The sequence below is a fragment of the Myripristis murdjan genome, chromosome 17, assembly GCF_902150065.1.
Source record: "Myripristis murdjan chromosome 17, fMyrMur1.1, whole genome shotgun sequence".
Classification (NCBI taxonomy): Eukaryota; Metazoa; Chordata; class Actinopteri; order Holocentriformes; family Holocentridae; genus Myripristis; species Myripristis murdjan.
This window is the reverse complement of record NC_043996.1, coordinates 10,032,600-10,055,626: the sequence shown is the minus strand read 5'-3', so window position 1 is coordinate 10,055,626 and position 23,027 is coordinate 10,032,600. Positions and strand designations below refer to the sequence as shown.

The 23,027-nt window shown below is 42.5% G+C and overlaps 3 protein-coding genes across 6 annotated transcripts; all 3 read left to right on the top strand.

Moving 5' to 3' along the window:
- Positions 1-77: 77 nt before the first annotated feature.
- LOC115375834 (guanine nucleotide-binding protein G(I)/G(S)/G(O) subunit gamma-5-like) lies at positions 78-3,212 on the top strand. Its single transcript, XM_030075408.1, has 3 exons — positions 78-238; positions 1,526-1,668; positions 2,929-3,212. Exons 1-2 carry the CDS (start codon positions 158-160, stop codon positions 1,649-1,651), a joined length of 207 nt encoding a protein of 68 aa, XP_029931268.1. The 5' UTR covers positions 78-157; the 3' UTR covers positions 1,652-1,668; positions 2,929-3,212.
- Positions 3,213-4,706: 1,494 nt separating this feature from the next.
- On the top strand, positions 4,707-21,607 carry gpt (glutamic--pyruvic transaminase). Of its 4 annotated transcripts, none has more exons than XM_030075374.1 (12): positions 4,707-4,799; positions 8,699-8,864; positions 14,342-14,431; positions 14,623-14,731; positions 14,928-15,061; positions 15,592-15,835; positions 17,096-17,175; positions 17,281-17,417; positions 17,629-17,803; positions 18,337-18,492; positions 20,944-21,056; positions 21,288-21,607. In XM_030075374.1, exons 2-12 carry the CDS (start codon positions 8,727-8,729, stop codon positions 21,376-21,378), a joined length of 1,467 nt encoding a protein of 488 aa, XP_029931234.1. In that variant the 5' UTR covers positions 4,707-4,799; positions 8,699-8,726; the 3' UTR covers positions 21,379-21,607. The 4 variants fall into 4 exon arrangements, with proteins under 4 accessions (XP_029931234.1, XP_029931233.1, XP_029931235.1 ...); XM_030075373.1 differs by lacking the exon at positions 4,707-4,799 and adding an exon at positions 8,031-8,180; XM_030075375.1 differs by lacking the exon at positions 4,707-4,799 and adding an exon at positions 8,214-8,288.
- fuz (fuzzy planar cell polarity protein) lies at positions 4,806-7,288 on the top strand. The gene has a single exon (XM_030075379.1). It carries the CDS (start codon positions 5,251-5,253, stop codon positions 6,538-6,540), a length of 1,290 nt encoding a protein of 429 aa, XP_029931239.1. The 5' UTR covers positions 4,806-5,250; the 3' UTR covers positions 6,541-7,288.
- Positions 21,608-23,027: the final 1,420 nt, after the last annotated feature.

Genomic DNA, 23,027 nt, shown 5'->3' with positions numbered 1-23,027 from the left:
CTTTTTTGTCTCTGGCTCTGGTGTGCTGCCCACTAGCGACTATTTATGAGAAGTGCAGGTGCTGGTGTGAAAACCGGAATCCGGATGTCATCATCTTTGCTTTTGTCTCCGCATCCAGCCGACGCCGCTAACTGCATTTATCCGAAAAACAGCGAAAATGTCGGGTTCCTCTAATCTCGTCGCCATGAAGAAAGTCGTACAGCAGCTCCGCTTTGAGGCGAGCATAAACAGAGTGAAGGTACGGATTACGTTTTTATTTCCATTTTTTGGTTTAAAATGCCTAGAAAAACGTCAACCATCAAGCTGATCCGCTACCAGCTCCAGCTAGTAACATTAAGCAGCGGCACCGGAGGATTAGCCGCTAGCTAATGTTTAGCAGAGCAGGGCGTGGGGCAGAGGAAGCTCTCAAACTACATTTGTCCTGACACACCGCCGACTAATATTACAGTTTTACAGATCAGAGGCTGGGTCAAGTTTTAGTAATCGCTTGAATCTTGTTATCGATGTCGGGCTCCTCACTTTCCATGGCATTACTCAGTCAAACCTGTTAAATTCTCGCCTTGTTACTTCTCCGCTGCTCGTGTGGTTACATCTTCTTTTTCTTAAAGTGATATGAATAAATCCACCTGCATTCCTTGTGAATGGTTAGTGTTGATCTGCAGTGGTTGATCTTACTGAGGAAAAAGAGTCCCGAGTTGTGGGACTACAGCTGTGCTGTCTTTAAAAGTGGGAGGAGTACGGAAAAATGGCGGTGTGGAATGGATGGGATCTAGTTTTGGGATTACACTTATGTCTGGGTAAAGTTTGGGATTATACTTTTGAGTATATACTTAAGTCTGATCATTAGAGTTGTAATAAAAGAAATGACTTATCTGTAGATCGCTGTGATTTGTCAGTGAAACATCATCACTGAAACTGAAACAGTAAATTGGTACACAACATCGTATTGTGTAATGTATTACCACCCAAACCGACCCACAACTACCGGGTTTCCCTGCTTCAGTTTGGCAGTAGTTACTCATTTGCAAGATAGCTCTCCAAACTAATTTTTTAAAAAATGCCAAGGCAAAACTAATAATCACAGCACTTAGGGTCGGTGATACCTTTCAAATAGTAATACTGGCACTTACAAACTAAAAGAAGCCTTTGACAAGAGGTTTGGACCACTCACTTAGCCTTGTAAACTATCAAATACAAAAAAAAAAAAAAAAAATGTGTGTGCATTAGGTCAGGAACCGCCAGCAGCATGACTCTGGTCTAGGAGATTCTCTATAGAGGAGGTTTTTGAAGTTGCAGAGAGCCGACAGTATAACTGTGCGTACTGAATATTGCTGTACCAGGTGATAAGACAAACTTACAGTGTACTGATCCTGCATTGTTCAGGCTTATTGTTGGTGAAGAAAGTGGACATGAAGACGCACGTTGCAGGCGTCAGGCGTCATCTTCATGGATACTGTGGAAGTGTGTTACGAAATCCTGTATGACGGTTTTGGTTTTCTTCTGTGGTGTCTTGTTGGTGCACCAGGTGTCCCAGGCAGCTGCAGACCTCCAGCAGTTTTGCATGCAGAACGCCCTGCAGGACCCCCTGCTCACTGGCGTGTCCTCCAGTACCAACCCATTCAGGCCACAGAAAGTCTGCTCCTTCTTGTGAAACCACTGCATTCATTGGTAGGTATGCTGCCCTGCTGACCTGCTCATACACACTCACACCTAATTGTGGTTTAGGATGTTGCCATCTCCTCTTCATTCCAGTCAGCACAGAATGGAGTGAAAAAAAAAAAAAAAACTCAAAGCCCTCCAGAGGAACTAAAGCCCCTTTCTCGAAGTTATGTAAAGGTAATCAGATCTCCATCTGTGTGTTGTGCACAAAACATAAAACATGTGGTAGAGTTAATGTATCTTAATGATTATGTGTATATATTATGTGTATATACCCAAAACTACAAATCCATGCGCAGTTCACCTTAAACTAAAAATGTTGCCATTGTGCATTTAACCTCATATCAGCTGCAACAATGAAAGTATGTCCGAGTAACACATGGCAGCCTAGCTGATGCCACTTGTAGATAACCTTTGCTACTGCAGCTGGAGTGAAAATGAAGGAACTGGTTCTTTAGAGTTCCAAAAAGAGCAAAAAGACCATAACATTTCTCCATACAGCATAATAAGTGTGTGGAAGCCAAACAGTTTCACCACGGGCCCAAAGCTCCATGACACAAGGCTTTATTTCCCAGATTTTCCCCACTTGTTCTGCGCTGCTCTAACCATCAGTACAGAGACAAGCAGATGCTGCTTTCAAGTGCTGTCAGAAACTCTGTAATCTAAGGTAGAGCTTGGCTGACAGACCTGACAGAGTGGCAAATCCAAAATTGGAAAGTCAAATTATTTTACATGATACACAAATGCCAAGGTGTGATATTCTCACTGTTTAATTTTCAACAACTTTTAGGGAAGAAATTTATTGAAACTTACCAAGTTGCGAATATTTTGTGAAATTTCTCTTTATTTGGGGGTTTTCTTTACTTTTCTCTCTTTACTTTGCAGCACAAAGTAGCTTTGTATCACTTGCTCTCTAGAAAAGTCACCAAAAAAGAAAGGAAAAAAACTTGTGTGACATTTTTTTGACAAAATTACGTGAATACCCACTTTATCTCTAGCAGCATGTGAAGGCACTATCAGTTTGCTGTAGTAGTGACAACTGGCCCAGTGTGGAAATGCAGGACTTTTGGGCCCATGCTGCAATCACTTCAAACACTTGGGTCATGCTGTTTGCAGTGATTGTATTTTGTCGTTTCTTTCCCCAATTTGGTGTGAGAAGATTTTTTATTTTTGTGCGGAACTATTCCTTTCACTGTTATTGATCATATTTCAAATCCCATGTCTAATATCTTTTTTTTCTCCATCTGCTTTTTATGTTCTGTTCCACAGGCCTTTATTTTGATGCTACAGGGAAAAGTTGACCTCAACACTGCTCCTCATGCCAAGCCATTATACTGCCATAGGATCTGTTTGAGTGTAGAGCACATTGGAATCATGTCAGGAAGATGACCGTCTATTTTCAGCCACAGTAGAAGAAAGGAGACAGTTTTATTTTTCATGGCACAGTGTGATTTTCAAGTAAATTATTGTGCCTTTTCTATTGTTCTATTTTAGTCATCACTGTTCTTGACTTTTTGTATTTAATGATTAAAATACATTCTTTACTACTCCAAGTTTTTGTGGATTGACGTTTGCTTTTTTGTGGTTATTATTTGACATGATGTAACAACTTGTGTGATTTTAGAGGCATTTAATTCAGAGATCATCCAGTAGATCGTAACACCGAGGCACCTGATGCTGAGAACATGTAAAATAGCAAAGCTTAAATAGAGCTGGCTTAATTTACCACCTCAGAGGACACAGCATTTCCTTAGTTCCTCTGGGCCGTGAGGTCATGGAAAAGTTTCCCAGCACCTGACTCTGACTGGCTGTAATTATAAAGAGACTTGAGATGAAGTCGTCAGTCACACTGCGACAGTAATTAGTCCTACAGTGAAAGAAACACACCTTTATTTTCTTATTTGTTTTTATTGTCTCAGAAAATAAGTTGTTTTTTACATGCACATATAAATACACCCACTAAAAAAAACATGCTCTGCCTTGATAGAAAATAAAATGTGACCAGCAGATCACCCGTATAATTTAACCACAGAGTTGCTGCAGTTGTAATTATTTTTTAATGCCGTTGCTTTATATGACTTACAGGTAATGATGGGTTCTGCTGACTCAGTATGTTTTAGATCATGTTTGTACAGCTGCCTGATTTAAAAAAAAAAAAAAAAAAAAACATCTGATTATACATGTTCAAAAATTCAGGAATAAATAAAGGTGATTATTTAATGGATTAAATAGACAGTCCATTTACTGTCGACCAAACTGGCCTTTTAAGTTGCACTTTAGAAATAGATTTCAGAGGCAAATTCATGCAGATGTTGAGACTGTTGAGTAAAATTGCTGTTTAACATTTTTAAAGATTGTGTCAGGCTAATTAACAGAGTATTTTGAAATAAACACTGACATCTGTGTTTACAGTATTGAATAAATGACAGATGAATGGGGGCTCCACTGCCAGGCTGAAACAACGTTCAGCACCTTAATTTTACACACTGAATTTATCATAATTACACAGAGCCCTCTAGACCCCCAGGGGAATATTTTTTATATAAGCAAGGGCTTAATTTAGGTAATTTGAAGGCACAAATTCCTAATTCGAGGGTACTAATTACTCAACTGTGCATTTCCTCCTGTAGTCCACACTTTAATCGACCGGCTGGATTTACTGCAGCTTTACTGCTTGGAGCTGAGTCCTTGTTACTGGACGTCCACTGTGTCATCGAAGTTTATACGACGAAGCCATTTGTTTTCTGAAAAAATACAAATAAGATTTCAAAGAAATGTAACGTTAAGCCAAACAACACAGTATATCCTAGTATTTCAGTACAAAGTCAAAGTAAATCTATGTTTAATCAAAAGATTGCGTGAACTGTGGAAAGAGATGCACCATTCAGATATTCGTTCCTATGAACTATTAAAAAATGATTAAGATTTGTCCTCGATGTGTGCGCGTACACACCGTGAACGTGTGCCGGCTTGTTGCACAGCGCCCTCTGGTGGCTAACACGTGATTGTCCTAAAGCGCCCGGCTCTCGCGAGAATGAAACTCGCTGAAGTTTGAGAGAAACCGCCATGGCTGTGTGATGGAGGTATTTTAAGACCACGGAGGCCCCCTGAACAACATGGTGAACACTGGCTGAACTCAGGTCTGTCTGCCCACTCCTCTCTCCGGACTGTTTTATGAAGTTTGTAAGGATTACCGGCGCCGAATGAAGCGAGTTATATTCAACAGTTCGACAGCCCGACCCAGTCATGTGACAGAGTTGCTGTGGCAACGACGGTTGTTTCACCGTAGTAATGTTAGGCAGGCTAATTCACGTTAGCAAGTCAGTGATATTTTAACTAATGAAGGCCAGCGGACAGCTGCGTGGTGGTTTTCACCTCTGATTGTCCATCATTTTGAGACAGGCAGCGACAGAGACACTGGGTAACGTCAGGTAATAGATAGTTAAGTAGGCTAGCTTTGTGAATGGCTTGCTAGCAGCCAAACTTTGCAGTGATCTCGAGCTGGAGTTGACTGGTTAATTGTCAGGCTAATGAACAGCACTAACTGGATGAATAACATCTGTCAACTCTGTTGACTGCGTAACAGTAGATATGATGCTGCAGGATGGGTCAACGCAGCTCCTCTGCCTCACAGCCAGCAGCGGTGTCCCCTTGTTCACGAGAGGAGCCTCCAAGCAGCTCCCTTTCTCTGTCATCGGCTCTCTGAACGGAGTCCACATGTTCGGAGGAGGCCAGGGAGTTTTACTGTCCAGCTGTGAGACTGAGCGTGGGGGCAAAGTGGTGTGGAGAGTCTTCCAGGACAGCGTGATGCTCATCGCTGTGAACGGCGGACAGGGCGGCGGGGGAGGCAGCAGCAGAGGGGAGGAGCTGTCTTTGCAGCGGCTGTTGGAGAACGTGTGGAGCAGCATGGTGCTGGTGCTGGGGCAGGATGAGCTGGCCAGCGTGAGGAACGTGGAGCGGCTGAAGAGAGACCTGCGCTCCTGCTTCAGCCTCATCGACCAGCTGCTGGAGGAGAAGCAGGAGGGCATCATGGGGAACCTGACGCACTGTGCCGACTGCCTGGTGCCACCCAACCCCACTCTGCTCCAGGAGGCGGTGGAGAACTTCACACAGGCTGCCGACAGTGAGTTTGGTTGCCTCATGGTGCACGGGCGGATTGCTGTAGCGACTGAGAAGTGGTGGCGCCTGGCACCGCAGGAAGTAGTGCTGCTGTCTGCTTTGATGCGGTCCCTCTCAGCCTCTGGTTCAGCCTCGTGCGACTACCCGGTGTTCCTCCCTCATGGCAGCCCCACTGTGGCCCACCGGCTGCTCCGCTTCCAGCTGCTCCCGGGTGCAGATGTGTGCGTCCTGTGTGGCCCCACGCCCTCCCTCCTCAGAGCTGAGACCACGTTGGTGGGGCGTTTCTGGTTACCACTGGCAGACACCCTGAGAGATTGTCTGGCTGTCGGGGAGCGCTGCCTACCAGGATCTGTATCCCTGCGCCCTGATGTGCTGGCACTACTTCTCATCAACCGTGAAACCCGTCGCTCCGTCTCCTGTGTGCGGGCCTCCAGTGACTCCTCTGTACCCTCCAGGGCTCGCTGCTGGGAGCTGCTCAAACTCTTCTACATCTTCAGCACCACACGCTACTTCAGCCAGGAGGAGACACTGTGTGTTTCCCCAGAGGAGAAGCCTCAGAGAAGCAGCTGTGAAGATTTTGCCCCTGGTTTCTCCCACCAGCCACTGCAGTGCTACCTGGTCACAGAGGAGTGTAAATGCTACACCCTGCAGACTCCTCAGCACCAGCTGTTTCTGCTCACCCCGCTCTCAGTACCCACCTTTGCCCTCCGCACGGTGGCTACACACACACTCTCAGCCATCACTGCTGCCACTGGGTTTTAAACCATCCTCATTAAGCTTACCTGGCATCACTTAATCACACAAGCCTTAATTTGGGCTTTTCTGTTTACTGTCTTTATTGATCATTTCAATCAGGCAAAATTACTTGAAAAACTGATCCTGGACCAAAAGAAAAAAATCTTGGTCCATCTGTCCTAAGGACAATTTGAGTGATTATCAGAGGACTGGAGAGATGAAATAAGTAGTATTGCTATTGATTTTCTGAACATATGAAATCATTTGAAGTGATTTCATACTCAAGACATCATTTGAGGGAATAAGCCCTGAAACCTGTACAATGTTGAAAATGTTATAACAAAGTGAGGTTTTGCTTTAAATTGTGTTTTGCATTGAAGAAATTGTAACTACTGGACAATTTTGCCCTCATAATCACAGCCGGCCTTTCATGGCCTCAACACTGTCGCTGTAATAAGGTCACAGTGCTGCTCAGACCTCCGTCCAAATGCCTAGATGTTCCTCATGTAAGTTATAACCTAACCACTGGGACTGCACTGTCTCACAATGTATACTTGATGATTACAACTGCTGTTGGAGAAGCAAAACATACACTGGGATAGTTTGAATCCTCTTTGGCCTCATAAAGCTGATAAATTTGACTGAATTGTGATACTGGCTCAAGTTGGTCTGTCTGTGACTATTTTTAAAAATGTTGTAATGTTTTGTTTCTTTTCTTGAGACCACACAACGTTCTAATTTTCATTCATTAAATATACTTGGGTACATCCTAAGACTTCTGTATTACCGAATAACTTATTTGCTTTTTTTTTTTTTTTTTTTTTTTTTATAAACCACTGATGTGATACCATTTGCTATCTGCGGGTTTGGTATTTCACAGAAAAACTTCTAAAATCTAGCTCTGGCTGTGCAGCTGAAACCAAGCACCATAAATCATTTGGCTATAAAAAAAAAAAAAAAAACTGGAGTAAAAACTGTGTTTGTGTGAGAGAGAAAGAGAGAGAGTGAAGGTATTATAAAGAAGAGAACACATGCTGTGCTGGCTCATCCTAGTTTGAATGTGAAATTTGACACACTTTCAAGGTCTGACCTTGTTCCTCCACTCGTCCACATTCCCATCATGCTATAGGCTCAGGCTATAATGACTCCGTCCTGAAGTATTTACCACTGCATTACATCTCTGTGGCTGTCTGCTATCTTTCTTGTCTTTCTAGAGTTTGATGGGCTTCAATGATCCCAGGGAAAAAGAACTAAGCCTATAATGTGTGAATGTGTTTGAAAAGGTTAATAAATCTGGCAGCAAAAGGCCGCAATTACCTCTGGATAATTTAGGAACTTAATTGTGATTTTTTTCATCTAGGCAACTTAGGTTTTGTCATAACAAGATGCTTGCATGTGTGTATAAGGGCTGAGCTATATGGGCTGTATTGTTTAAGCCGCAGACAGTTGGGTAACTGTGGGCTCATGTCCAAATAGGAGGAGCAGAGTTCTTTTTTTTCTGCAAAGTTGCCCACCAAGTCTCCTCCCAGCATGTACAGCGCGCACTGCTTCTCCACGACAAAAAGTAAGGCGGTGCAGCGAGCTGCAGCCAAAACTGGAAGCGGCCCCCGGTACCCTGACACTGGTCCTCCGTAACGGGAGAACCGGCACTGATTGACAGCCTAACGGTGCGTAGTGTGACCGGAGGGGAGGGGATGAACGTGGAAGTGAGGAGCAGCACAAAGGGGGAGGGTTACACTGGCTCAGCAATGCGGCCATGTGTGCTAGAGGTGCAGGTCAGCAGGCATGCATTTCAGATTTGAAAGGCTAGATCACTGTGGATGCAACCGAGGCTTAGAGAACCAAGCAGGCGCTTAATTATTATCATTTAGTCGAAGGCGCGCATCACATCTGAGGGGTCCAAAGGTCCCGGGCGCCTTGTAGGAGTGTGGGAGCTGTAGTTGCATAACTTTGATCTGTTGCAATCGGTGGTCCCTGTGCACCGCATTTTTTTATTATTATTATTTTTTTAAGTTTATCTAACTTAACTGTATAACATGTCAGTGGCACGGATTCTACCATCCAGAGGCGCCCGTCTTTTAGCCCGGGGGCGACATGACGCATCAGCCGGTGGCAGCGGAGCGCAGAGCCCCGGGCCGAGGGTCCACTCTCTGACTTCTCCTCTGTCCTCCTCCTCCCCTGCCAGAGCCCTGTCCGGACTTCCCAAAGGAAAAATGACCGAGAACGGAATGGCGTCCCGGGGCAAGGTGTTGACCATCGACACCATGAACCCCACCGTGAAGAAAGTGGAGTACGCCGTGCGGGGGCCCATCGTGCAGCGCGCCGTGCAGCTCGAGAAGGAGCTCCGAGAGGTTGGTCCGGCAGGTGTTCACCTCTCTCGCCTTTATGTCGTCTTTTATCTGTGCATCTCCGTGTCCCGCTTGTGTGGCGTTATCTAACCATGCTTTGAGCGTCTGCTTGGTGCACGTGCGGCTCATTATCTTGCAACAGTCTGTTGTCTGAAAAGTAACAGAAAAGTTGCAGAGCTGAGAGCGACATCAGCAGGGAAGTTGTCTCAGCTGTGCGGCGTGGCAGATTAATCCCTCTTTGCCACATCACACCTACAAGCAATTCTCTAAGATGAAAATGAAGACATAGTTCTTGATGCTACAGACATGCTCAGGATTTTTTTTCTGTGTCTCTCATTAGATCAGCAGACTTCCATTACTCCTCATGTGCTTACTATTTACACAGAGATGGAAGTACCAATTACATTCACTCATGTTACTGTAATTGAGTAGCTTTTTGTGTACTTGTATTGTTTGAGTTTTGTTTTTGAGTCAGAGTTTTACTGAAGTACATTTTTGCTTGAGTAATAGATGTCACTATATTTTAAGCCAGATCCATCACAGAGAACAAATGATCAATGACAGATTGTGGAACCTTTCACAATAAAAGTTCATAAATTTTGTCATGTCCAAATTTCCCATAAAAGGTGCATGATAAAAAACTGGAGACGGCTGATGGAAGTGTGGGGGGAAAAGGGTATAATAAAGGTGAGTTGGCCTGATGATGAGAACCACGTAGACTCAGCCATCACTTCATGTGCTTATTCTACATTTGTCAGTGTCCACAGGGTTCTCACTTCAGTCAACCCTCTAAAATTTTGTGTAATGCACCTGGTTTAAACTGTGTTCTCTCATCCTTTCATAACCACATGGAAAACACAGTTAATGTTTTGAAAAACGTTTACTTCTAGTACATTTTAAATGAGGTACTTTTTGCTTTTACATAAGTTGATTTTTTTTTTTTCAGCAGAACTTCAACAGAAGAAAAATATCACCAGAGTAACAAGACTTCTGCTTGAGTAACAGTTTGTAGCTCTCTCTCCACCATTGGTGTTATGATCAGAGTAGAGCTCCCAAGTGTTATCATTTGAGAGAATAATATGTAACCAGACCTGCAAAGTCCATCAGTTGATTAGAGATCTATGAAGCTACACACACAGTGTACTGAGCGTGTGGTTGTAGAGTTGTAAACATGCTTTGTAAGAGCCAGTGTTCCCTGTTATTGCCCGATTATTTGCATCAAACCCCAGATGAACTACACACCCCCCCCCCCCCCCCCCCCCATTATAATAATCTCTAACTCCTGTGGTGCAGTCGTCCTCTGTCAAACTGTCTTAACACCCCCCACTCATCCACCCCCTTGCTGTCACAGTTCATAGAAAGATCCCATCAAAGAGGTGAAAGTCCATAGTCTGACTTATCCAGCTTGTTTACATCAATGTCCCACCGACTGACCTCAAAGTGACGTACTCACTTACCTACAACAATATCTGCTGTCTGCAATACCTAGTCCTAAAGAGACCCCGGCTCTCTCTCTCTCATTCACATGCGCACACACACACACACACACACACACATTCCACCCCTCGCACCAGTCCAGGGGCAGACTGCCCCTGGACTGTGGCCCTCTCCTTTTTCTTTTTAACAGCTGTAGTAAAGCTGTAAAGGGTTATCATTATAGTTAATGGTCTACTCAGCTGTCAAGAGGTCAGTAGGAATGTTTATATTATGCTCTCAAATCAAATGCATCCGGCATTTTTAAACACGAGCGCTACTTTTAATGTGCAATACAAAATGGTTGATCCGACTTAATTGGCACCATCAGCAAAGACCATTAATACATTTCCTTGTATAAAAGTGTCATCCAACGTCCTTCCTCTCACACTATTTATATTGTTGTCATGGAAACCAACGCTTAGTGTACAAAGTGCAGTCTGGTGTGCAAAGTGTCCTTTCTTGAGTGCTTTGTACAGGAAGGGATGAGTACGTGAACAGGGGTTTTGCCCAGGTGAAAGGTACATTTAGTGGCTGAGGCCAGCGAGGACAGTAATGACAGATATGACCTTTAAACCAGATGGTTCACTTCCACCAAGGATTTTTCTGTCCTGTTTGATCAGACCCGCACTCATCCACAGCCAATCCCCCCTCAGCCACCAAGGAGCATGGGATGTTTTATTTTTCCCCCATTTACATGCTCAAAAAGCAGAAGAAACTGGTTGGAGTCAGTTTAGGAGAACACGGTGAATAATCCCTCGATGGAACAGCATTTTCAGAGGTGACACAGAGAACATTACCATACCTTTCACAGCCACCGAACACATGATGTCTTTATGTCAGAGGTGGAACGATTAATTTATTGCATCAGTACATTGATTATGAATCCTGTCCTTTCACCTTCATTGGTCTGTTAACAGAAATAAATGGAATAAATCACTCAGAATTCATATGAGACGCTTTTACTTGATTCATCCATCACTAAAACCTAATATTGTGATAATATTGAATGAATTGCAACTTAGTGAAAACAAATTAAATTCTCCCCAGAAAATAAATTCCCTCTTAAATCGACTTGTGAATTGAATTTGAATCTCTTAAGCCAAAGATTAACCCTTGCATCTTGGTCAGTGGAAGTGCTGCCATTTCCATTTTGGATGACTACATCTGCTGCTATTAGGTATATAGTTTTTTTTTTTTTTTTTTTTCTTTTTTTCTTAGTGTTCCCGCAAACTGTTTTTCTGCATGTGGGTATGATTTGAGAAAATAGCTGCTACAGTATTAATGTTTCCACATTACGCTGAAGTCCTGCCCGGCTCTTCTTCCTCATGCAGCCTCTCATCCAATCTTTCCCTCTCAACCAGCTCCCTCCTTTATTACAGGAGAATCTACCTTTTCAAACTGAATTCTGAACGGTGTTGGATTACTGTGAGAAAACAGGCCACAACGGTGTCATTTACTCCCTTTTCTTTGTGAAATGAGCACTGCTTATCTCAGTTCGAGCCTATTCTGTTTCATACACACCCTGTTCTTAGAAATTAAATCTTTATCTCTTTAGTTTCATGTTTGCCTCGGTGTCACTCCTTGCTGGAGCAGAAAGTGTTAATATCACCGATTGCTCTATGATTTTCCAAGCATTTAGGAGTTAGAGCTTGAGCCACCAATTAACCAGTGAAGTGCAGCGATTCAAGTTCGCAAACTGAGGCTGTACAGTTGATGCACTGTGGTCTTTGTTGTGTGTTAATGAGCGGCAGATGATGAATAGGGACCTTGTGGAAATGCTCTCTAAAGCTTGAACAGCCTCCACGGGGACAGAAAAAGAAAGCTGGCTTTTGTGAGGTTGTGCAGCCAGAAAAATGAGCTCCATGCAGGATGGACATCTGGAGATTTCTCTCTGTCTTTAAGTGTTTTCAGATGCTTTGATTATTGAATATGTATCAAGACTACATTCCTGAAAACTGTAAAAGTGAGAGCAAAAGCTACCACAAAACTGAAATGAAATATTTCTGTTATTATCCGGACTTAATATGAGGAACAGCTTAAACCACAGGGGCTTGAGCTGTATTATTTCATTAATGAAGCATTTTATTATACGGCTGAGTGCGGCCTGAGCTTTACACAACTGTTTAAAACAAGAGCTCATGTTTTCACCTCTGTGTTTGTACTTGAGCAGATTCTGTTTGCTTTTCTGCGCCAGGGGGTGTTCTGTACTGGAAAAGCACCCAGTTCAGGTTTGATTATGAAAGATCTCCTCATCTGACTGTGAGGCTCCGCTGACCGAGGGGTGTGCTTCACTCCGCACCGTGTTATTGGCCCAGCTTTGCAGACACTGCTCTGCCCTGGGACCAATGAGAGAGAAAGACATTGTTCTCTCAAATCTGGATTGGATTGCATTGGACCGCTTTGATTTCTGCAGGGTGTCACTGCGAGGTCCCTTTTGTGGCCCCGTAGCACTGTCACACTGTTCCAAACATCTGGTGTTAAACTATGCTTGTGTGTGTGTGTGTGTGTGTGTGTGTGTGTGTGGATATGTTTTGCTATGACAAACCATTGAGAAATTTTCTTGGGAGGACAATTTGGGTTTTGAGGGCGTTTTGGGTGGTTCTCACACAGGAAACAGTCTCATTTTGGTTTGTTGATTAAAGTTAGGGTTAAGCATAAGCTGGTTATAGCTAATATTAGGGAAAGGCTGTAGAGAAAAAATATACATCAATACAATGTCCCCATACATGTGTGCCTGCATTGCTGTTTGTCCTCTGTAGCTTGTGTTATGGACCCAAAAACCAGTAGTTTTACATCCATCCACACTTTATCCCCCACAGTAAATTCTTCATTAAAAAAAAGTTTGGCAAGTTTTTACTAACTTAAAATCTTTTTTTCCAGTTGGAAGCTGACTTTGAGCGAAGCTAGAAGTCTCAGTGTAATGCACTGTATGTCTCTGGGTTTGTCTGTGAGAAGGTTAAGGTTGTAAGCACGATAAGACAATTTGCACAGGGTGAAACTTGGGCCTCATATTTACTCTTTCCATCAAGTATGTTGATAACACTGCAAAGTAATACAAGTAGTACATTGTGGTCTTGACCTTTTTCTTTTTTCTATCTAGAACAAATACACGTTTGCATTAAATTTCATAGTTACTTCTACCAGTTTAAAAAAACAAACATTGTCCTGTGTCTGTATTGTGAGTGCACATCCGCAAGTGTGTGTGAGAAAGGGAGAGGCTATGAGAGGGAACAGCAGATGCCAAATATTTCTATGTGTCCTGCATTCTTGTCTGCTCTCATTGCAGAAGAGTGCAGACAAAAATCCCGAGTCCCATCTGATGGGCATCATTACCTCTTATTTGTTTTATTATTGAAGCATTATTATCAGCATCGTTATAAAAGCCTAGAGTTATTGATTACCCAGATACTTTAATTGCATGTTTCAGTGATCAGATGAATTCAGAGTTAGGCCTCATGCTGAAATGGTGAGGATAGTGTGCTTGCAGTATGTGGTTTTCCTGACCTGAATATGGCTGAAACTGGGTTTAGTTGCTATACTGCAGCCTAGAAATTCTGACTTTTGTGGAGCATTTCATCAAAAATTAATTTTCATTTTATCATTTTCATTTTATTATATTTTTTGGTTGTTTTCAGTGGAAGTGGAATGAGATAAAAACATACCAGTCACTAGAAATAAATTATTACAGACTATATGAAAGAAATCCACTAGCTGAATCAAATCAATTTATTATTCAGCCTAAACTTCAAAAGTTTAGCTATGTGTTTTAATATGGTTTGTGTATGTGTTTTGGCCTCTTCATGCACCAATGCCACTGACAGAGCATTCTTTACACCCTCCCACCTGGAACTTAAATCTGAAGTTAAATCAACCCATTTAAAAGTTTAATTTGAGGTCTAATAGAGTGCTAAAATAACAGAGAGGCGTTAGTCTCGTTTTTTGTTTTTTTTTTTTCATCCACTCTGCCGGTGTCATCATTCCTCTGTTCTGTTTGTGTCCTGCAGGGAGCGAAGAAGCCCTTTGCTGAGGTCATCAAGGCCAACATTGGTGACGCACATGCCATGGGCCAGCAGCCAATCACTTTCTTCCGTCAGGTCTGCACCTAAACTCCCCCAACCTATCATCTAAATATAGCGCTGCTCTTCAGATTTATGAATCTCTTTATGAAACCATTTTCTTCCCATGTGAATACATTTGCACTAATTGATTTTTGTCAGGAAAGTGTGCAAGATTTTGCATAATTCCCTGTCCCGCTCAGCCAGTCCTTTTCATTTTTTTTCCCAAGGTCTTGGCACTCTGCTCTTACCCTGAACTGTTGAATGACAGCACATTCCCAGAGGATGCTAAAAGTAGAGCACGGCGCATTTTGCAGTCCTGTGGAGGAAGCAGTATCGGTGTGTATTGAGTGTGTTGGCTGGGTGTGCATGTACAGTAAGCTTTTAATAACTCTGACATCACCTTTAGCCTCTTTAGACCTTGCTTCTGAGGCCTTTCTCTTCATGCTTGGTTGATTTAAGTTTTATGATTAGCCAAACCAAACAAGCCAAACCTTTCTAGTAATTTCACCATTCCCATCTGACCCTTTCTCAGGTGCTTATAGTGCCAGTCAGGGCATCGACTGTGTGCGTCAGGATGTGGCTCGCTACATCGAGCAAAGGGACGGGGGCATTCCCTGTGACCCAGACAACATCTACCTCACCACAGGGGCCAGCGATGGCATTGTGGTACGAAATACCTGTCTTCTGTGAATTTGAATTTCTCCTATTTGTATTTCTGTGCATGTGAAGTGACATCTACCTAATCTGTTAGTCCTTATGTCTTACTATTTGAGACACTTAAAGGTGCAGTCACTCTTATCAGATTGTAAATTAAAAAAAAAAAAATGAGCACATTCTCAGACGATTGTATTTATTGTTACAGCAGGACTTGTCACACAGTTCCTCCAATGTGAAATGAGTATTATGTTGGCCTTACATGTTTTCTAAGTTAATGTTTCAGCCAATGCTGCACTGTGACTCGGCAGTGGTTAGGATTAGCAGCCAATATGTTGAAATGCTTGTTAATGTTCATAGAAAGTTATAGGTAAAGAAGTGTGTACTGATTACATAGCAGGAATGATAGAATTCCATTGGTATTGGTTTCATCTGCCAGATCACTATATCAAATCCAAGAAATTTAGAAGGTAACCTGGTTGATTGAATTCTCCAGCCTCAGCTTTGCTCTTGTCCTTTACCGCTCTGTCTGTCACTCCCAGACCATGCTGAAGCTGCTGGTGTGTGGCGAGGGGAAGAGCCGCACGGGTGTGATGATCTCCATCCCCCAGTACCCGCTGTACTCAGCCGCCCTGGCTGAACTGGGCGCCGTGCAGATCAATTATTACCTTAATGAGGAAAAGTGCTGGAGTCTGGACATCAGTGAGCTGCAGCGTGCCCTGGATGAGGCCAGGCGCCACTGCAACCCCCGAGCCCTCTGTATCATCAACCCTGGAAACCCCACCGGTAAACTCCATCACTCCAATACTGTAACACAGGGATGTTGAAATGTAACTGCAACCATGATGTGTTGTTACAGCACAGTTTTAAAAGGTTCCTCAGGGCCTCAGTCACTTTCAAATCTCTCAATCTCAGAAAGTGATGTATGATTATTCCACCAATCACAATGAGTTTCATGTTGGGTAGGTTAGACCTAGGCCTGGACTAGGCTTGGGCTAGCTGCTTGCCTGGGTTCAGCCCAGGCTTTTTGCTGCATGTCATCCCCTCTCTGCCCTGTCTGTCCTGTCTCTCTCCACTGTGACTGTCTAATAAAAACAGAAATGCCCAAAACGTTATCTTAAAAAAATAAAAAATAAGCCAATCAGCTTCATAAGCTAACGAAAAAGAGGTGGACTCGGTACGGATTGGGTTGCAACAGGGTCTACAGTCTTATTCACTTGCAAGGCCTGTTTGAAATCACTGGAGGGGGTGTGGCGAGGGAGGAGATGAGACTCATTTTGATTGAGGTTGTCATTGGTAGAGAAAATGATAAAAGTCACTGAACTGATTCAAGAAGTTTGAAAATGATTCAGGTCAAGGAATCACTGGAGCGGAGTTAAAGTAAAGTTTATTATCTCTGACAGTAGTAGCATGGTTGATATGGCAGCTGTTGGTTTTATTCAGGCCAGATCAATAGTGGGACCGATACCAATATCAATATAAAGAAAGTAAAGAAAAAATAAACACATCCACTATAGCAATATTGGACAGTATATATTTTTTTTTTATTAATAAAAACATACACACATTTGCAGCATGGAATCATCTCAACTGGTAATCAAACTCATAAAGATATGTGCTGGAGACTTAACAGTTGAACAGCTCTCCCAACTCACTGCTGTACAGTATTGTAAACAACTGATTCTCCTGGACAAATGATTTAATTATATCTCTGTAACATGTTCTGATATGTTTGGCATATCGGCCAACATAAATGCCAATACACATATAGCTAATGGTGAGCCAGTGTTGGCCAAGTGAATATCTAAGTCAGGCTCTAATCAATAGAGAGTTATTACATGATTCTGTTCAGCACCGTCCTGATCAGGTAATGTCAGTGAGTTTTACAAGTCCATGTGTCCATTTACGAGTCCATGTAGTTCTGCAGTGCAAGCCACTAGATGGCAGTCGATGATACTGCCAGTTAAATCAACACAAACACACACACACACACACACACACACACACGGTAACATTGCTGCAAATGGACCTCCTTCTCTCTCCCAGGTCAGGTCCAGAGCAGACAGTGCATTGAAGATGTGATCCGGTTTGCAGCAAAGGAGCGTCTCCTCCTGATGGCTGACGAGGTACTGGAGGATGAAACTGGATGACCAGGACTAACTGTCGTCATTTATCGTCTCCTCTTTACCTCCATGTATTTTTTCACCTCTCTTTCTGTCCCCATCACCCAGGTGTACCAGGACAACGTCTATGCTGATGGCTGCAAGTTCCACTCCTTCAAGAAGGTCTTGTTTGAGATGGGACCAGAGTTCTCCAACAACGTGGAACTGGCATCTTTCCACTCCACTTCTAAGTGTTACATGGGAGAGTAAGTCTTTCCTACTGAGATAAATCTATGTATGCTGTATTATGCTGTCAAGTTTGACAAGTATGGTAAATTAGCTTCAACTAATTTTCTATAGTTGTGTAAACATATTGGACCAGCCACATTGATTTTGACACTGAAGGAAACCAAAATAAATATTCGTTCTTTCTTTCTTTCTCTCTTTCCTCTTACATTATGTTGTCTGTGTTCCTAGGTGTGGTTTCCGTGGTGGCTACATGGAGATCATCAACATGGACGCTGAGGTGAAGGCCCAGCTGACGAAGCTGGTGTCGGTCCGTCTGTGTCCCCCTGTCCCAGGACAAGCTCTGATGGACCTGGTGGTCAACTGTCCCCAGCCTGGGGAGCCCTCCTACAACAACTTCATGAAGGTACACAGACGTACATGCCAAATTCCACAACTCACATTACCTACACTAGGATGCTAGTAGTTTTGAACACTTACTTTGGCACTTCATATTTGCCCATCAGATTGCCTGAGGGGATTTTGAGATCTTGGGATAGACTTTAAAAAAAATCTCCACTTTAAGCCATTTAGTCTTATAATCAGTCTTAAAATTGTGAAACAAGTGAATAAATCTGCTTGAGGGATGATAAAAATCCCACTTGTTTCCAATGCTGTTTCAGTTGTTTCAGGAATTTTCATTGGAACAAGAATTAATATGTTGGAAAAGGCAGAATAACACAGATCAGCCCACTTGCAGTAGGAAAATGACACTTTATTTACATCCTGTAGTTCATGTGACAGTGCAGTTCATGTACAGTCAAAGCATGTAAAGTCACAAGCTTTACAAATGTTGTTACCACTGCTCACTATTCCATTCCATTCCTTCCTTGCTTCTTTCCTTGCTTCCTTCCTTCCTTCCTTCCTTCCTTCCTTCCTTCCTTTCCTCCCTCCCTCCAGGAGCGCACAGCCACCCTGGGCGTCTTGGCGGAGAAGGCCAAGCTGACAGAGCAGATTCTGAACACTGTGCCTGGCATCAGCTGTAATCCTGTGCAGGGTGCCATGTATTCCTTCCCTCGCATCACCATCCCTGAAAAGGCCATCAGAGAGGCTAAGGTCAGGCCTCATCCTGCTCTGATAAAAGTTTTAAGGTTTAGCTGTCACTTTACCAACCCTTCAGAAAGATGTTGCTCAGGTCAAGTAAAAGCAATTTTAAGGAATACTCCCAATGGTTTTGGGCAAAATACCTTTTTTTCTGACTTAACCAGACTGACACAAAAGTTTCACCTCTGTACATTTGGTTCCTGTGAGTAGCATTTCATATTAGCTTAGCATAAAGACTTGGTGCCTATGGGATCATTAGCCTAGCTCTGTCAAAGTGAAAAAATAAACCTTATAGCAACTCCAAAGCGGTCTTATTTACACAGTGTATCATGTATATTTGAAATACGCATATTGGCATTTTAGGTAGAGCCAGCACAAATTAACTTCGACTCTCGAAAACGACTCTCTCTCTCTCGTTCCCCTTTTTAAAAAAAAAAAAAAAAAAATTAAATCCAAAGATTTGTATTTCAAATACAAATGATACACTGTGCAAATAAGACAGCTTCAGAGTTTTTGTAAGTTTATCTTTTCGCTTTGATGGTGCTAGCCGAGTAATTCCCATATATTTCAAGTCTATGGGAGAGGTGAAATGGTATCGAACATCTTGTGTCAGTCTGGGTAAGTTGGAAAAAGGGGATTTTGCACAAAACGCTGAATGAAACAGATAATGTACTGTGATTATTAAGAATCTGTTCTCACCCTTACATGCAAAAAGCACCCACTCATTCATCAGTGTGCGCCCACAACTCCCACCCCTCCACCACCTTACGCACACACACACACACACACACACACACACAGCCTGCAAACTGCTCAATACACTGACCCAAATCCAATCTTACATACATCTGCATAAGATCAGGTACAAAACGTTCTGAGAGCTGCAGTACACCTCGTTCATCACTTAACACAGGATTAAATAACAGTTAATAGCCTCCACATTAATCATTAAGTATAATATGCCTCCACTATCTTGTGTGCTAAGGGAACAAAATAATATTTTTGAAAACTTTGTATCAGTTCTGTCCCAAAGTTAATCATTCAGACGGAGAGAATGAGCAGAGTCACTGTGTGAATCTTATTCAGGATAAGGTTGGTGTAAAGCTGACCTACTAACTCCTGATCAGTTCCTATGATCGTAGTCCCTAAAAGACTTATAGAATTAAAACACAGCACGTGTGGTTGACATTGTGGTTGTGGGGTTCATTCACTCATTTATTCATTCGTTCATTGGTATTCACCTCTAAATGACAGCCTCTGCCAGCAGGCTTAGGAAATAAGTAGGGAAGGAAGAAGCAAATGTTGGCATGAAAAAGTAGGACAGACCTAGTTAGGATCAGTAGCAAAGTAAAAGTGATGAGACTTCAAAAGATGTTTAAGAGTTCAGTTTTCTTTATATAAATCTGTCACTGTAAATTAAGTTGTGATTACCCAGTCTAATGTTGGCATCTGAGGAGGACACTTTTGCTAGTGCCAAAAATGGCTCAAGTGAGCTGTTTGTGCTTTCATTTGGTCCAGTTTGGGACTTAATTGGTTTAATTTGCTGCAAATTAAAAATCCTTTGCAGTGAACTTGTAAGTCACAAATGAACGGCAGCATGGAGAGGAATAAATAAAAGAGGCCTTGATGGGGCAGTTCAGTAACAGTGAGGCAAAATGTACACACCCTAGTATGGAGCCCACTGCATATTACCAACAGGAGTCATCCCGTCAGTGTACTCTGAAATTCAAAGAAACATAAGTATCACAGCAGTGCAAAAACTACCAAAACAAGAAAAAAAATCAAAGGAGCCTCATTCAAATTCATAGTCAAATACTTATACTGGTTCTATGTTACCAGCATATCAAGCTCCAAGATACATTATAATGCTTTACAGGTATGAGGGTTGTTAAATTTGCTAAGCCTGATTTATCCCCACGTACCTGGAGCTCCACTTTGATCGGTTGTTGTCGCTCACACCCATGAATACTGAAGCCAAGGCAGGACTGCAGAACCAGTCCCTATAGTGCCATCGAGTGGCCAATTTCAGAACTACTGGAAACTCCCCCATCTCCATGCAAGCCAGTGGGACCACAGCCCAAAGTCTGGTTAAAAATACTAAGTCACTATTTTTAATTAATAAATTTGTTTATTTATTGGTGACAGAGTTGTTTAGGTTTACCAAGTGAATGACAGATTGTCTGTGCATCAAAAACCAGGCCCTGCCTCTGTACCTGTAACCAAAGGTTAACTGGCCCTCTTCATCATCAGATTAGTAGTAGGGGTTTTGAAAGTTAATATCAGTTCAGAAGTTCGAATTTTTACAGTGAGGAGTTTTAGCCAAACAGGGCAATTTTGGTCAAGAGCAGTAGTTATTTGACTAATTTATCACTACCAAGAAAAGCAAGCAGATGTGCTATCCTATGTAAAAACTGTATTCATGACCTGTCTCATTTTCCTTTTCCTTTTTCCTGTCGTTCTTAGGAGAAGGGCCAGGCTCCGGACATGCTCTACTGCATGAAGCTGCTGGAGGAGACTGGGATCTGCCTGGTGCCTGGCAGCGGCTTTGGCCAGAAGGAGGGAACCTACCACTTCAGGTGCAGAACACATTTCAAAAACCAAAGTTTCAACACATAGATGCCAGGTTCAGGAAAGGCAATGATCAAACTGTTATTCAAGCACACCTTTTCCCCATTAATCGTCCAGGTTATTGCTTTACTCATCAGGTCGGTGATTCTCAACACATCCTCAGAGTCTGTAATGTGCACCTGTAGACCAAGGCGTATGCAAGTCATAGTGACACTTTGCTCTCGCTCCTCCCCATCCAGAATGACCATTTTGCCAGCGACGGACAAGCTGAAGATCCTTCTGAGTAAAGTGAAGGAGTTCCACCAGAAATTCACCCAGCAGTATTCTTAAATTTGAACATCTCCTCCTCCAACCAGGATCAGAATCTGTCACCAACAAGTGCCTTCGCTACTGCGGCTCTGATGGTCTATGATGATGCACTTTAGCCTTTATGACATTCTCATTCAGACTTGTATGGACAGTACACAGAGTAGCTTTTGTGTAAAAAAAAACAAACAAGACTCAGACTGGAAGAAATATAGTTGATATTCAGGGACGTGTAATTTTGGTACAACATATGTGACGTTGTTTCATGTCTGTCGATTCATATGTGTCATCTCAGTTTTGAAGGATGCATGTGTCGCTAGGTGGAAAATTTTGAATGTGTATGAGACGCAGCTTGTTTATATGCATGCCAAGCTCAATCAAGTGAGGCTGTGTAAAACTTGTTGGAAGTGGGAAGTTGGTCAAAATATAAATATTCCATTCCTGCAGATATGCTTTGAGAAGGATAATATGTAAAAAATAAATAAATAAATAAATAAACAATAATAATAATAATAATAATAATAATAATAATAATAATAATAATAAAATAAAAAGTCCTGTTTTTATGATAATTCAAAAATGATTTTATACTTTCAAAATAAAATATCAATCTGTTATGTCTGTCATTATTTTGTCACACTACACAGGCTTTCAAGATGCTTCAGTTTGCTGTAAGACTATTAACTCCCCAGGCTGAGATGGAAATACTGTTTTGGCACTATCTCAAATACCCAAGAGATTTTTGTCACTCTCAATGAACTCAAAACGCATTGTCGAAAATGAGCTGCAAACACTGAAACAAAAAAATACAAGTAAAACAAATGATGCCAGGTCAGAACAGGCACTGGGTCCAACAAAAGGAGTGATATTTTCAAAAGAGGTTGGACTTTTGTAATTATTAATAATCATGAAGACGTCCAAGTTTGACAATTCCCCATAGAGAGTGAGGAGCCTATTAAAACATACACACACACACACACACACACACACACACACCTGGGAGATGGCCAGCTGTCTGTACCCTGTTGAAACTGTCACCTTTAATGATGATGTTGCTCATCTTGACTTCAACCTCCACAGATTGTACTGATAGATACTATAACTGCTTTAATACTCCATTAATCTGTCATCTATTTTATTGCCCAGTATGCGGTTTCAAAGCAAGGTAGGATGATGAATGGTGCTGCAGATTTATGTGTGTGTGTGTGTGTGTGTGTGTGTGTGTGTTAGGAAGAGAGAGAGAGAGATTGAAAGACTGCTGAGAGTCTATTAAAGTGAGGCATGTAGTTTGAGGAGGTTTTGAGCTCTTTTCTCTCGACTTCACAGTGGCTGTCAACTTTAATTATCTTTGACAAAGGGGCTCCTGAATCCTAATTATCCTGCGCTTTGTCTTTCCTGGAGCCCCTCACCATTCGCTCTCGCAGCACGACGTGCTCACACGTTCCAGTCCTCCTCACCCTAAATTAATTGGCCGCGCTTGCATTTTCTCTCTTATCTCCTGACATCTTTCGGGAATCAAAGGTCATCATTAGTTCGGGTGAGGATGTAGGTCAGCAAAGAGACAGTTATGCATCACTTATCAGCGTTGTCATGTGCTCCTCCTCGCTATCATAAGCTCTCTCCCGCTGCTTTGTGGGCTTGAAGGCTGATTAATGTGATGGGCAGCATATTGA

Bases quoted from the DNA above. Each gene is read 5' to 3' on its own strand.
- gpt (XM_030075372.1), top strand. From the start codon at position 8,550: ATGTCAGTGGCACGGATTCTACCATCCAGAGGCGCCCGTCTTTTAGCC. The intron at 8,865-14,341 runs GTTGGTCCGGCA...TGTGTCCTGCAG, and splicing joins TCGAGAAGGAGCTCCGAGAG to GGAGCGAAGAAGCCCTTTGC. The intron at 17,418-17,628 runs GTAAGTCTTTCC...CTGTGTTCCTAG, and splicing joins TCTAAGTGTTACATGGGAGA to GTGTGGTTTCCGTGGTGGCT.
- LOC115375834 (XM_030075408.1), top strand. From the start codon at position 158: ATGTCGGGTTCCTCTAATCTCGTCGCCATGAAGAAAGTCGTACAGCAG. The intron at 239-1,525 runs GTACGGATTACG...TTGGTGCACCAG, and splicing joins CGAGCATAAACAGAGTGAAG to GTGTCCCAGGCAGCTGCAGA.
- fuz (XM_030075379.1), top strand. From the start codon at position 5,251: ATGATGCTGCAGGATGGGTCAACGCAGCTCCTCTGCCTCACAGCCAGC.